Source organism: Rhinatrema bivittatum, chromosome 8 (genome assembly GCF_901001135.1).
Source record: "Rhinatrema bivittatum chromosome 8, aRhiBiv1.1, whole genome shotgun sequence".
In the NCBI taxonomy this organism is placed as follows: Eukaryota; Metazoa; Chordata; class Amphibia; order Gymnophiona; family Rhinatrematidae; genus Rhinatrema; species Rhinatrema bivittatum.
In genome coordinates, this window is record NC_042622.1 from 146337619 (window position 1) to 146353625 (window position 16007).

The 16007-nt window shown below is 48.0% G+C and overlaps 1 protein-coding gene across 1 annotated transcript in view; it reads right to left on the reverse strand.

Moving 5' to 3' along the window:
* Positions 1-16007, reverse strand: part of LOC115097115 (solute carrier family 22 member 6-A-like) — a 77308-nt gene that overhangs the window by 37702 nt on the left and 23599 nt on the right. The window contains exons 4-5 of the mRNA XM_029612640.1: positions 13105-13273; positions 306-429 (exon numbers count right to left, since the gene is read on the reverse strand). Of these exons, the coding sequence (XP_029468500.1) occupies positions 306-429; positions 13105-13273 (293 nt within the window). The remainder of the gene's footprint in view (positions 1-305; positions 430-13104; positions 13274-16007) is intronic.

The window sequence follows — 16007 nt, forward strand, 5'->3', positions numbered from 1 at the left end:
TAAAACACCTTCTGTGATTAAGATCTGTTACAGACTATTCTCTTTAGTAACCACAGCACTGTTGCAGGGCAGATCACAAGTGAAATGAAAACAGCAAACAAGCAAAGAGAGAAGAAAAAAAAAAAGAGTGGGTCTTATGACATCAGCTTTACCCTTTGTCCAACCACAAGCAGTAAGTTGGAAATTAAAGGAGGATATAGAAAATGTAACATTACCTTTTTTACGTAACTATTCATTAGTGCAACACACATATGAATACTCTCTTCCATTTTATACTCTTGGGAGCTGATGTTCCCAACATTTACCTCCAAAGACATCCTCTCTGCTTCCTCTTTCTTTCCATTCATCTTTGCCACCCACTTCAGGTTCCTCAGGGCAACCTCTGCCTTGTTGTTCAGTACGAGCCAACGGGCAGATTCTGGCACCCACCTGGCAAAGAGACAGCCTGGGTCAGTGGGTCCGAATGAGCGCACAAATGGGACTTAAATGGATATAAGGTCTTGAGTCAGCTTTAATTTTACTTTACTTTGTTTCGTTTTAAGGCCTGCCTTCTCAGTTCTCATACACGAATACTCTAAATGGGTAACAACAGTCCCATCCTGACCCTGGTGATTCACCAGAATGTTTCTGGGAAAACTTGAGAGCGGGTGGTAAGAATCTGTCCTGCAAAACATGCATAATACTACAATTAAAGATATTCTGCACATAGACTGGTTGAATCCACCTAACCAGATTTTCAGCAGGCTAAATGTATGCGCTTATTTCCACAGTGTATGTACTTCCAGCCACAGTAAAAGGAGGCCTTCCCCAGCATGTAACTTGGTCAGGGGAGAAAACTATCAGCCCGAGTTTAAAACGTGTGCGTGTATAAATTTCAGGGGTTACGCACGTGGCTGAGCCTTGTGTGCGCTGCGCACATTTTACAATGGACCCGGCCATGTGCGTAACCCCCAATACACGCACAAGTGCCAGGCCTGCTGAAGGGAGTGGATTGGGGGGGGCATGGTCTGGGCAGGGAGGGGCGGGCGGCAAGCCGGGACAACGCCTTTAGCCATTGTCCCAGGGAAGCACATGCTGGTGGCCAATGCACAGAGTCAACTGCTGCTCCTTAATTGGAGCGGACTGGGAGGGAACTGGGGAAGCCCTACTTGTGTTGCCGCACATAGTTTTCTAATATTCTCCCCCCCCCCCCACATGCAGAGCAGGCCACCTGCCCGCACATGCGTGCGTGGACATGAAAATCCAGTGCACATGTGCGCGCAGGACCCATATTTTATAACATGTGCGCGCCAATGCGCGCTTGTTATAAAATAGCCACGTCCATGTGCGTGCTCCTTTTAAAATCTACCTTTATATATGTTCGATAAAGTTTAAAAAGTGTACATGCATAGTGCAGGTAGGTTTTTTGCACCATCATTTTGGATGGTCTAAGTATACACATGCTTTTAGCCACATAACAAGCCAATATTCATATACAAAGTACACAGATACCTTGTGTATGAATATCAGCTGAAAAGCAAAAAATAAGAGCTCTGAATAACACTGATGTCAATAGTAAGTGAAAATGTATCCAGGAAAAGTTATATGCATAACTTATCATGGATAGTCAGCAGGACTTGTGCACATAAGTCCCCTGCTGAATATTCATGGATAAAGTAATGCATGTAATTTTCCCCAGATAAATTTAGAACTGTGATTTCTACGACCAGATTTATGCACCTAATTATAGTTGGAGAACACTGAATATGCGCTCTCATCAGCTAAAATTTATTCCCACTCCTAAAAAGCCTCCATTGATGCCCCTTTTGTAGGGATAAATTTTGGGTGCACAAAATATATGTGTTTGACAGGGGCAAATATTCAAAGCTCATTTTCTTGTGCACATAACTCAAAAAGTTACCTCTACAAAAGCTTTGAATATTAACCTCATTTACTTTCTGTATGTAAAGTCCAGGAGTAGGGTGTTACATTTGAAGAGATTTGGACACAAACACACACACACACACACACACATAAGAACAGTGATAAATTTCATATGTGTGTATATGTGGTGGTGGTGGTGGTGGTTGTGGGGCTGCGGTACGGGAGTGAGTGACTTCTATGGTAACTTAATATGGATTTTTTGGGAATGTTCATTCTCTGAAATCACAGACTCAGTATTTCTAGTTTTCAGCCTCATCTGAGATATTCATATTTTTTTTCCAGCCAGACAAATTTGGTGACTTTCCATCCTTTCTTTGGAGCAAAGATTCTCAATCCATTCCTCAAGACAAACCTATCCAGTCAGATTTTCAGGCTATCCACCATGAATATGGATAAGATAGATTTGCATGCAGTGCCTCCATTGTATTCAAATCTATCTCATGTATATTCATGGTGGATAGCCTGAAAACCTGACTGGCAAGGTATGTCCTGAGGACTGGGTTGAGAATCCCTGCTTTTGAGATTGTGTTTTGCCTCTAGACAAACGAGCAGATACAGAGTCCTTTTACAAAATTATTTCTCACATTCCATATATAGGAAAGTATAATAGAAGAATACATAGAGGTGTTTGAGCACACCCAACACCCTCCTCTTTATGGACGAAGAACATGGAGAGGTATTGTTATGGTCGCGGACACTTGGGCCGGCTGAGACTGGATGGAGTGCTGTGAAGGCCCACAGCGAATGTCACAGCCGGGAGGCGGCATGGAAGAGAGTCGGAAGGCTTCACCACTGGAAGTCCGAGGTCCCTCCAGGAGGAGCCCGTAGGGACCCGGACCTCTTGGACTTTAGGTGGGACCCTATGCGGCCAAGGATCCGGGCTGCGGCCAAAGAGATGGACAAAGGATGGCTGGGCCCAGGTAGCTGAAGAGGCTTCACCCTTGGAAGCCTGCGGCTCCCCCGGGAGAAGCCCGTGAGAGCCCGAGCCGTTGGGACTTAGGAGAATCCTCTGGGCCAGCAAGTACTGGATACTTGAGGCAGGGCCGGTGGAAGAACTAGGCGAACCGCTGGTGGTCGACAAGAAGGCTCATATGGCCGCCGAAGATCGGCAGGGCCGTGGTGGACCTCACGTCACCACGGCCCAAAGAAAAAGGTCGCATCTAAGCCTGCAAGTACTCCTCCTTCCTGTCCCCGCGGTCCCGGAAGAAAAATGTTGCCGGAGCTGCGCGGGCAGGAAGGAGGAGGTGCATCAGCCGCTTGCCGGAAGAGGAGCATCAGCCGCGTGCCGAAAGGAGGAGGAGCATCAGCCATGTACAGAAGAGAAGCAGCGCTTACGGGCCGCCGCAAATCCCACATTGCGGGCGGCCCGAAAAGACCAGGGCTGCTGCAGAGCCCATCCTGCGGCGACCCGTGAAGAGGAGGCCTAGAGGAGAGAGAGAGGCTGAGGATCTGTAGAGTGTGTGCGTGCATGGGATGAGTTGAGAGACTGTGTGTGGGAGTGAGGACCTGAATATTTGCAGAGACAGCATGTGAGAGCCTCTGTGTGTGTGAGAGAGACAGCATGTGTCAGTGAGAGCCTGTGTGTATGAATGATTGTATGAGAGAGAGCATGTGACAGTGAGAGCCTGTGCTTGAGCAAGACAGCATATGGGAGTGAAAGAGAGAGAGCCTGGGTGTGTGAGTCAGACAGCATGTGCCAGTGAGAGACTGTATGCATGAGTGATTGCATGAGAGAGAGCATGTGTGTGTGTGTGTGTGTGTGTGTGAGAGAGAGAGAGAGAGAGAAAGCATGTGAGAATGAGAATCTGACTGTGTGATTGAGGGAAGAAGACAGATGGAGAGAAAATAAATAGAAAAAAAGACAATATAAAAGGAATTGGCAAAAACAATAAGAAAGGAAAGGTGGAAAAAAAATCCTGTGACCAACCAATTAGAAAACTAAAATCAGACAGCAAAGTAAAAAAAATTGATTACTTTTTACTGATTGGCACATGTAATCTTTGGGAATGTGCCAGAGTAGCACTTTCTCTATGCAGATCTCACAATGTAGGAGATCAGAATGGAGGAAGTGGAAGCCCACGGGGCCTGCAGAGAGGAGGCAGCAGAATGGGCTTCACTGCCAGTAGCAGCAATCAGCACCTCCCCAATAGCCACGTGGCAGCAGTGACAGTGGCAGCAGAGGAATGAGAGAGGCTCTGAGGTTGCTGGCAAAAGAAAGAGAGGGGTCTGCCTTTAGTATGTGCATGTGTATGAATGGGAGTCTGCCTGGGGGTGTATGTGTGTGAATACATGGGTGCCTGCCTGAGGGTGTGTCTGTGTATGAGAATGAATGGGTGTCTTCCTAGGATTTGTATGTGTGAGAATAGGTGCCTGCCTGTGTGTGGTGCATGTATATGTGTGAATGAATTGGTGCCTGCCTGGGGGTCTGTGTATGAGAATGAATGTGTGCATGCCTGGGGGATGGGGAGGGAGTGGTGAGAAAATGAATGGGAACCTGCCTGGGGGTCAGTGTGAGAATGACTGGGAGCTTGCCTGGGTGTGTGTGTTTGTGTGAGAATGATTGGGAGCTTGCCTGGGTGTGTGTGTTTGTGTGTATGTGAGGGAGCCAGTGAGAGCATGAGTGTGTATGAGAAAATCCAGGGGAGTAAGAGTGTGTGTGTGGGGGGTGTGTGTGTGTTGGGGGGAGGGAGTGTCTTACACCCTGAGAGTGTGTCAGTGTCTGTGAGAGCGAGAGGTTATGGTGGCTATAAGAGCATGAATGTGTATGTATGTGACAGTGTATGTGTGAGAGAGAATGGACATGTGAGTATGTGTGAGAGAGAGGATAACCTCCTAATCCTCGACAATATCAGGGTGACTGGAAATCAAGAGCTCCCATGCATGGACAGCAGGGGCTTTTTAAAATCCTTATTAGTTTTAATTATTGGGTGTTATTTGATATATGTGCTGTTTTGAAATATTTTATTGGTGTTTGGGAAATTGTAAAAAAAGTATATGATTTTAATTAATAGAAATTCTATTTATCAGTAGTTTTAAAATATTATTTTATTAGTATGGTTTTACTATTATAACTGATGCTTTGTTTCTTGATTTTATTGTTTTATGAGGAATGGTGGTTCTGTTTTTCCATTATTAATACACAGAGTCTGGCTTCTTGGGGTTTCCATTTCAGTTTTTTCTAATTTGTGCTCCTTTATTTTGTATTCTGTATTTGGTGAGGGTCTGTCTCTGCTCTGTGTGTGTGACCATGATGAGAGATTCTGCTAGCATGTATTGTTTGTATAGTGATCTATAGCAATTGGGTTTGTTTTGTTTCCTCAGTAGGTGATGTATTGGTATTCTAGGACCCAGTGTAATATTTACCCTTGCTTATTCACAGGTAGGGTTATTGTTGTTTGAGTCCTTGGTGTTATTACTGTTATGTTACAATGGGATTGCAGTATAGATTTTGAGTGTCTTTTTTGCGGGGTTTTGTTAGTTCACAATGTGTCTGGCAGTGGAAGGTGTTTGTGCTGCTGTTACTGTCAGGTGACACCAGAATTTGAAAATATCTGTTATGAATTGGCTCTGCCCGCGGGTCCCCCCGCGAGCAGGCACGGACTCACCCCATGCTGTTCTTCGCCGATGCGGCAGGACGCCGCCATTGGTCTTCCCACGCGGCCCGGAGGCCACTCCGGACTTGCTTCAGCCTCCGCGGCCGGAACCGCGGCTGTCTTCGGGGCTGGAACGCCCCCGACGTCATCTTCATCTTCGCGGCTGGAGGCCGCAAAAGTCCCGGTGTTTCCTGGCAGCTGGAGCCGCCCTTGGGGCCTCCTGCAGCGGCTCCAGCCGCTGCAGGAGGCTGCAGGAGGCCCCAAGGGCGGCTGGAGCCGCTGCACTCGTCGGAGCCTGCGTCCAGGCTCTCCTCTGCCTTCTCTTCAGCGTCTGACGCTAGACGCTGTGCAGGCCGCTGTCCGCGGTCCTGCACAGCCCTGCTCCTGCTCCTTAGACGCGCGGCCGCGTCTCTCTACAGGATTTAAAGGGCCAGACACAGGATGTGTCTGGGCCCCACCTCAATGACTGTTTCCTGCCTGAGCCCTATATAGGGCTGCTTCGTTCATTGTGCTTGGCCTTGCATCGTCGTTGGTCTTCACCCTGGAGGCTCCTGCCTGCCAGGGCCCATGTAAGGTCTTCTTTGTGGAGCTCCTCACCTTGATGTCGTCTCGTCATGCTATGCCATGTCCATGTCTTCGCCTGAGGTCCATGTCCAGGTTTCTTCAGCCTTCGTCTCGGTATTCCTGCCTTCCTGATGTTCTTGCCTTCACTCCGCCTCGTCTTCGCTCTGGAGCCTTCTGGTACCGGTAGGCCGGGGAGTCCCTCAGATGCAGTATTCCTGGGTGGGCTGCCTGCCGGTGGATGGTTGTCCTGTGCTCCTGAGCCGTGAAGCCTGATGTGTGTTCCTGCGCTGTCCCGCTCCCGTCGTGGTCTGCGACCAGCCTTGGGGCTGTGTAGGGCGCGTAACCGACAGGGTGGTCCGCGACTCAGTCCCGCGGGTGGCCTGAGTAGGGCGCCCTGAGAGACAGTGCCAATGTCCATGTCCTGTGTTAGCCTTTTGATGCCATGTGTCTTCGTCTGCCTTATCCAGCCATGTGTCTTGCCTCGGATGCCGTCTGCATCATCCCAGCCATGTATCCTCGTCTTGGATGCCGTCTGCATCAACCTCGTCAAGTGTCTCGTCTGCGATGCCGTCCGCATCGATCCTGGTGTCTTGTATCCACAGCCCTGGTGTCACGTCTTCTGCCAAGTGTCTTCGTGCCATGTGATGCCGTTGCATCAACTCCAGTGTCTTCGTGTCAAGGCCCGTCTGTCCTCAACCTCAGGCCAGGCCTGCTGCTCCATGCTGCTCGCAGCAGGTCCGAAAGGGCCCGGAATGGTCGGAGGACCATTCACCTTCCAACATCCTCGGATGTTTGGCCATGGGAGCTTGCCAGCCTGGCAGAGGGTGTCCAGCCACGAGGAGCCACCGTCAACCCTTGGTTCGGCCCTGGATGGCCGGGGTCGGGCCATGGGCACACGAAAACCACCGGTACCTAACAGAATGCAAGGCCTTTCGAGGCCCATAACATAACAATATCTTTTAGTATGATGAGCAGTAAGGGAAACATCCAAGCTCCATTGTTTGGGGGAATTTCAGTGGATGCACAGAGTTACAGAACTGGAGGTGCAGGATATATATTGTCATTCTGTCCCTTCCAATATATTCCAGACTTCATGTTCATAGCCATATAGAATTAGTTGAATGAGGCTATCAAAATAATTTTATAGTAGTTTTACTAGAAGTGTGAAACTGGCCAGCTTTTTAAAATTACGCAGAAGACCCTTTCGACTTTTTTATTAACACTTTTTTTATAACCAGTTTTAAAGCAGGATCCATGCTATAGAGGTGGGTGTGATGAAGAAATGTTATTTTGGCTACCCCCCCCCCCCCAAAAAAAAACATTCTTCTGTCTAGAGATGCCACTGATTTTCTGTGACCTTAAGCATTAGAACAAGAACCTACCGACCACAGATCCTGCCAACTTCCGCCCGATAGCCAATTTGCCAATGATCGCCAAACTTATGGAAAAGATAGTCAATAAACAGCTATCCGAGTACCTGGAAGAAAACTCTATTCTTGCACCATCCCAATACGGCTTTCGTAAATCATTGAGTACGGAATCCCTACTTATCTCTCTTACTGACACTATTCTAGCTAATATGGACAAAAAACAACCACATCTCCTGATACTTTTAGATCTATCTGCGGCCTTTTACACTGTCAACCACTCATCTCTATTAACAGGTCTGGCAGACATAGGCATTAAGGGCACAGTGCTCAGCTGGTTCAAGTCCTTCCTGGCAAATAGACAATTTAAGGTAAAAATTAACAAAAAAGAATCTCATCCGGTCCCATCCAACCATGGGGTCCCTCAAGGTTCCTCACTCTCCCCAACCCTTTTTAATATTTACCTCTTACCTCTCTGTCGACTACTTTCTAAACTAAATCTAACCCATTACCTTTACGCAGATGACATCCAAATACTCATCCCAATCACCGAATCTATACACAAAACCCTGATTCATTGGAACAATTGTTTGCAACAAATCAACCATCTTCTTGCTAGCCTTAATCTTATTCTTAACAACAACAAAACTGAGATCCTAATTATCAATCAGGACTTCAACAACAAGCTACTAAACCCAGCTAACCCACTCACTGCAACCATTCCTTCACTAAATAATTCAACACAGGTACGAGACCTAGGCGTCATTCTAGACGATCAGCTTAACCTTAAAAAATGTGTTCATACCACCACTAAAGACTGTTTCTACAAGCTACAAGTCCTGAGAAAGCTGAAACCTCTTCTTCATTACAATGATTTTCGGTTGGTTCTTCAAGCCATTATACTATCAAAAATCGACTATTGCAATTCGCTTCTCTTCGGCCTCCCAATCTCTTCCTTCAGACCCCTCCAGATGTTACAGAACTCTGCAGCTAGAATTCTTACAAATACGAATAAGAGAGATCACATCACCCCCGTCCTCAAACTCCTCCATTGGCTTCCAATTAAGCAAAGGATTCTTTATAAAGTGCTCACAGTAATTCACAAATCAATTCACAATATATCCCCACTTCAGTTAAGCACCCAACTACGTCATCACTCTTCAGCTAGACCCATCAGAGGAGCTTACAAAGGCACTCTACATGTTCCCTCAACAAAATCCTCGCTCCAGAAACGTACCATATCTACTGCTGGCCCCATTCAATGGAACGCGCTCCCGCCAGATATCCGTCTAGAGATCTGCCACTCCACATTCAAAAAGAAACTTAAAACCTGGCTCTTTAAACAAGCCTTTACAGGACCATATGCACCTTTTTCCCCTACAACCAGCAAGAGTTCCTCATCATATCATTCTCCAGGATCTACTTGACTCTGTATCCATTCTCTTGCTGCAGGTCTCACGTGACATCTACTGTTTTGCTTTTATGCTTTTGTTTTTATTTATACTGCTCTCTGAGATTTGTTAGACAATTTGTTTACATTACAATGTTTATTTTGATCTAGTTTTACCCTCTTCCATGTTCCACAACCTTGTTCTATGTAATGCCTATCGGCAAATATTTATGTTCAGTTTCAATGTAAACCGATGTGATTTGTATTTCATACAGGAACACCGGTATATAAAAATCTAAAAATAAATAAATAAATAAATAAATAAATAAGAAGGATTACGGGGGGGATGCTCGAGAGGCACACAAATTTATTGGCCCCCGGGTGCTGGAGACCCTTGGTGCGCCACTGGGTGCAAGCCATATGGGGCCGCAAGCGATGACAAAGAGGAGTGGAGATTTGGCGGGCCGCAAGCAGTGCCCAACCTGCTCGCAACCCAGAAAACCACACAGTCAGTGGGCGAGATCGAGAATGAGGTAGGAATCGGGGCCAACAAGGGGGAGGGGGCGCAAGGGAGAAGGCTCGCCTAGGGCGCCTAATCCCCTTGCACCGGCCCTGATCTGAGGTGATGGAAAAAGCCGAAGTCGGAGTCCAAGAGCGAGCCTGGTCAGAAGCCACAGATCCAAACCAAAGCCAGGGATGAAAGCAGAAAACGGAGTCGTGGGAGGGAGCCGGGTCAAAGCCAGAAGTCAGAGGACGAACCAAAACCAGGGACAAAAGCTGAAGACGAAGTCAGGAGGCAAGCCGGGTCAGAAGCCAGGAGTCAAGAGTCAGCGAAGACGAACCGGAGTCCATCGCAGCAACTTGAGACACAGGGGAACTGTGTGAACCTCATTGCAAGGCCCTGTCCTGATTGAGCTGCAGGGTTTAAATACCCTGCAGCATCTGACGTCATCCGGGGCGTCCCCTCTGGTTTTCCCGCACTGGCCCCTTTAAGAGTCCAGCCCCTGGGCGCGCCTAGGGGACGGGGCCAAGCGCGTCAGGCCGGCGGCGTCTCCCTCGCACAGGGAGAGCCGCAGCAGGCCGCGAATCAGTGGCCTAGGAGGCATCCGTGCAGGCCGGGCCGGCTCGGAGGTAAGAGGTAGGACCGGGGCCTGGCCCGGTCCCGTAACAGTACCCCCCCTCCTACACCCCCTTCCCGGGGGTCCGGGCTTGGCAGGATGAGCCAAGTGAAACTGACGGAGGAGGGACTTGTCCAGGATATTAGGAGAAGGCTCCCAGGAATTCTCCTCCAGGCCATACCCCTCCCAGGAGAGGAGGTACTCCCACCGGTGACGGTGGAACCGAACGTCCAGAACATCCTTTACCATATAGGTGACGTCGGCATCAGCTTCAGCGGGGGTAGGTTCTGGAGGTGTGGCATGGAATGTGGAGAGCACCACTGGCTTAAGCAGAGACACATGGAACATGTTGTGGATCCTCAGGGTGGACGGCAGCCGTAGCCGATAGGAGACTGCCCCCACCCGCTCCCCTACCGTGAATGGGCCAATGTACCTGGGGGCCAGACGCATAGAGGGAGTCTGCAGGTGGATGTTCCTGGTACTCAACCAAACTCTCTGCCCTGGAAGGAAGGTCGGAGCAGGCGGTCGTGATCTATCCGCATATTTCTTGCCTTGGCTGCCGCCAAACGAAGTTTCTCCTGGGTGGAAGTCCAGAGGATGCGCAACTGACGCGCCATAAACTGAACCGCAGGCGAGGGTACTGTCAGCGGCAAAGGCAATGGAGGTCTAGGGCTCTTTCCATAGACCAGCTGAAAAGGGGACAGGTTAGTTGCAGAGTGTTTGTGGCGGTTATACGAAAATTCCACCCAAGGTACTAAAGTGACCCAGTCATTTTGCAGATTTCCGACGAGGGCCCAGAGGAAGGCCTTCAGAGTTCGGTTGGTCCGTTCGGCCTGGCCATTGGCCTGAGGGTGGAAGGCGGTTGTCAGGTCCAGCCGCACCCCGAACTTCCTGCAGAGGGACTTCCAATACTTCACCGTAAACTGGGGACCACGGTCTGAGGTGATGTGCGAAGGGAGTCTATGTAGTCGGAAGACGTGCTGTGTGAAGAGACTAGCCAACTCTGGCGCAGAAGGCAGTTTGGCAAGAGACACGAAGTGGGCCATTTTCGAGAAACGGTCGACCGTGACCCAGATCACGGTCTTCCCATCAGAAACAGGCAAATCCACAATAAAATCTGTGGACAGGTGAGTCCAGGGTTCAGTGTTAATTGGTAGCGACTGCAGGAGCCCCAGGGGCGTCCGTGTAGCGGTTTCTGCCGGGCACAGGTAGGACACGACTGGACATAGTCTCGTATGTCTTTCTTGACCTGTGGCCACCAATAGAACTCTGTCAAAGTTCTAGGGTCCTGGCAGTTCCTGGATGCCCGGCGGTCAGTGAATCGTGGGCCCACGCTAAGAATTTCCTGCGGGAACGAGAGGGCACCACAGTCTTACCTGTGGGGGCCACCTTGGATGCGGCCAGCAGGACTTTGGCTGGGTCCAAAATGTACTGAGGTGGGTTGGTGGTGTCTTCAGTCTCTGTCGTATGGGAGAGAGCATCCGCCTGGACGTTCTTGGCTATGTCCGAAGCGTCAACCTCTACGATGAACTGGCGTTGAGGGTCTGGGTGGCAAAGGCAGGTGTCCTGGAGGAATGCGTTCTTTAACTCCTGAAAGGCCCACGTGGCTGTGGCCGGCCAGTTCCTGGCATCGGCCCCCTTCCTGGTGAGGGCCGTCAGTGGAGCCACCATCTGGGAATAATGGGGGATGAATTGCCGATAAAAACTGGCAAACCCGAGGAACTGCTGTAGTGCCTTAACTCCCACCAGTTGAGGCCAATCCTTGATGGCAACAACCTTGTCCGGGTCCATCCGGAACCCTGTGGAGGAGACGATATACCCCAAGAAGGGTAGTGATTCCTGCTCGAATTGGCATTTCTTGAGTTTCGCGTAGAGTCGATTCTCTCGCAATTTCTGCAGTACTTGGCAGACATCGTGATGGTGTGTTCCCAAGTCCCTGGAATATATTAGCACATCATCAAGGTAGACAATTACGGAGGTATGTAACATTTCCCTCAGGATGCTGGTCGGTAACGGAGGGAAAACTTGAAACGGCTGAAGAAGAGTGACCAGTGCGCTGGCCGTGGATTAAGACGCTGGGCACGGCACAGGTATTCCAGGTTCTTGTGGTCGGGGTAGACGACTATCGGATGTTGGGCCCCCTCCAACCATTGGCGCCATTCTTCGAAAGCTAATTTGATGGCCAGCAGCTCCTTATCACCGATGCCGTAGTTCCTCTCTGTGGGCGTGAACTTACATGAGTAGTAGGAACATGGCAGGGATTTGCCTCAGGTGGACAGTTGACTTAGCACAGCCCCGACGGCTTTTTAATATTTATTTTTCCACCCGTTTCATGTAAACCATTTTTATTTTTCTACCTGTTCCATGTAAACCGATGTGATGTTCTTCGAATGTCGGTATAAAAAAAGCTTTAAATAAATAAATAAAATAAATATTTTGTATGTCATAATTTCAAATATATTTTGTAATAAAAGATTGTTATATAATAATTTGATGGAAATGTAATGTTGATGGTGATACTCTCTCATATTTATATTGATTTACTGAGTACCCATGTAGTGACAGTTAATTTAAGGCCACAGATTATATTACAGTATATATAGATACAGATATAGATCTCTCTCTCGCTCTCTCTATATATATATATATATGTGTGTGTGTGTGTGTGTGTGTGTATAAATATATATAAAGAATGTCTTGGAAGGAGGAGTTGAACCCCCTTCCTAAAAAAAACACCAGAATTTGGCTCACCATCTCATGACACAGTATTATCCTGCTTCAGAACTGTGTGACCAATGATACTGCTGTAGGAGCGGGTTAAAAGTAACTAGGAACAGTTACTGATTGATAGTAATTGCATTTATGAACATTTTATGTTCTCAAATTTCACAGTAACAAGTTAAAGCTACCACCTTATGAATGTAACCAAATCTCAAATGGACTGGCCAGGGACAAATGGCCAGTGGCCACCTTAAAACCTGAATGGGTCATCATTTCTCATCTGCCTATGGCAATGTTGCCACCAACCAGTTGACCTTCCAAACCACTAGGGGCTCTGCTGAACCAGCCCTGGTTCTTTATGTTGCCATCCCTAAGCATTCTGACACCTGTAATCCCATCTTCTTCCAACACACAACACTGCAACATACCAGCTGTAGAGAAAGATGATGAAATATGGCACTGACAGCACCAACTGCAGCTGGCGCCAGTCCCGGATCCCATACGCTATGCCGGCAAGGACCAGTTGGCCACAGGTGGCACAGTAGCCCATGATGGTAAAGATAATACCTCGGAATTTGGTTGGCATCCATTCCACAGCTAGCAGAAAAGGGAAAAAAGAAAAGAAAAACAAGTCATGTGAGGTTAACCCTTTGGAAAATGAATAAACTGTTGCAGGCTTCCACAACCAGTCCTTCCTTAACAGGTCTGGTTTTCAGGATGCCCATAAACATACAAATTAATCATGCTCGTAGACCAAATTCAAACTTGTTTTCTAGGTATGGGGTATGGGGAGGTGCGTGGCCGGCTTTTGGGATGTGCGACATGCGTGTTTCCACAGTGTGCCATGCACAAAAGAGGCACTGCCATGTCAGCACCCCTTCCACCAATGTCCTTCCACATCATGTAGGCAGAGAGAAAGAGTCAGGATGGGAGGAAAATAGAGAGAGAGAGAGCAAAAGAATGATGCTCTGCTGGAGACACTATGACTACCGAAGAAGAGAGTGCAGTGTTGGAATTGCAACTGTTGAAGGGGAGGAGAAGTGCTAATTTCAGTTTTTGCACAGGGCACGACCTGGCCTAAAATCAGCCCTGAGTCTCAACTACTGTGCACAGACACCACAAGATTTCAGCTTAAGAAACAGGGTTGTAAGTAGGTGGATCTGGCTCTAGTTTAGCCTCTATAGAGTATTTAGGGGTAATGTGATTGGTCAAAAAGCAAAACAATTTATTTGAGTGATTGATCAATTTTCTGCCGATCCCATAGGCTCAAGATGGTGTGGTAACTCACAACTCTTTGGTTGTTTCATTAGCAAATAGCCTGGCCAAGACACACATGCACCAACAGAAGTGAAACCAACCTAAGGAGTCAACAAGTATCAAGTAAAGAAAGAGTTACTAAGAGGACACACGTTACTTCAAATGTTAAAGCACCCTTAGTCTCTATAGATGCACAGCACCCGTCCCCCTCCTTAGTTGACATAACTCTCTATATTGTTGCACCAGCTATGTGGAATGTGCTACTTATGGCAATAAGAGGTGCATCTGAGTACTTAAAATGTAGAAAGTTATTAAAAGCAGATCTATTCCACAAAGCTTTTGCAGAGGGTGACTTGGAAGTGTTGTGAAAGCTTAAGGCAAGGTATATTTATTTAATGATTTTATATACCGTCACTCTCAAAACATCACAACGGTTTACATAATTTAAGCATAGAATAAAAGGAAAATAATACAATACAGTAAATATATAAAAAAATTTAAAGACAAAAATAAAACAAAACAATGGCCTAAAATTGAAATTGACAATAAAATAGAATAAATAAAGCAAAATAAAATATAAAAACGTGAATAAAATGGACACAGCTAGAAAGTCATCGATCCTGAATTATCATTAAAAAGGAAGATTGAATCAAAGGAATAGAAATTATGTTGCATCCTGATAGGCCTTCGAAAATAGCCATGTTTTTACCTCCATTCTAAAAATCTTTAAGTCAGGTTGGAGACGTAAGTCTGTGGGTAATGAGTTCCAAATTTTGGGGCCTGCCAATGATAGTGCACATTCTCTTACTAGACATAGGTAAGCAGATTGTACAGAAGGGATGGACAGAAAATCTTTATTGGCTGAGCGAAGATTGCGTTGTGGAGTGTGAAGTCGAATTGCTACAGTGAGCGAGTGTTACAAGCGCAACCTCCGGCAGCTGTTACGAACCGAGGGTTTGAAGGCCTTCGGCTATTGTTATGAGCGCGGAGGCACGGTCGTTTCTAAAGCAGGTGATATGAGCCCTTGGGCCATGGCATGACTCAAGGAGGAGCCCCAAGACACACCGCGGGAGTTGAGCTGGTACGAGCACGGGTACAAGGAGCAGGGCAAGGCTGAAGTGAAGATAAGGATATAAGGTCTGACCCTCTACCGGACCTGCACGCCAGTGCAGGTCCGGTAGAGGGTGATGACCAACAATGCAATGCTGATCGTTGAACAGTTCTCCAACCGTTCCAAGCCCTTTCGGACCCGCCGCTGGGTACGGCAAGAGGCGGTAGGCCGGACAGAGGACGAGGGCAGATGGAGTACTTAGAACACAGAAGACTTTGGACGAAGACTCAGGCAAGGACACTGTAGACGAAGACTTAGGCGAAGACACTGTAGACGAAGGAAAGGATCAAGGTACTGTAGACAAAGGCAAGGATCAAAGCGCTGGGTCGAGACTGCGACGCAGCGCGCCCTACACAGTCCACCCGCGGGACTGGTCAAGGACCACGCTGGGCTCGAAGCAGACTCTAGGAGAGATAGTGGAAGCTGATACCAGAACATGACGAAGATACTGACGAGCCTGCACCGGGGTACGCCCTACACAGTCCACCCGCGGGACTGGTCGCAGACCATGCTGGTGCGGAGCAGGTTCGAACAAAGTCTTGCATGGACGAATGCGAATTGCAATAGACTCCGAAGACTGGGACAAGACTCAAGCACAGGATTCACGATTTTCAAGGATTAAAAAGTTAGGACTGAAGCAGAAGTCTTCTGGAGGATTGCACTGCAGAGATGAGGATGGCCTTTGTACCGTGAGGTGCCCTACACAGCCCATTCATGGGACTGGTCATGAAACCACGACAACGGCACGGCAGGAAAGTGGACATCAAGGGACCAAGGCATGGAGGTAGAGGCAAAGACAAAGGCATCAGGAAGGACATCAGACATCAGGACGTACAAGCAAAGGACATCAGGAACATGGAGACATCTGAAGACACGGAGGAAGGACATCAGGAATCTGAAGACATCTGGAGGCACGGATGAAGGACATCAGGAACATGAAGACAACTGGAGACCTGGATGAAG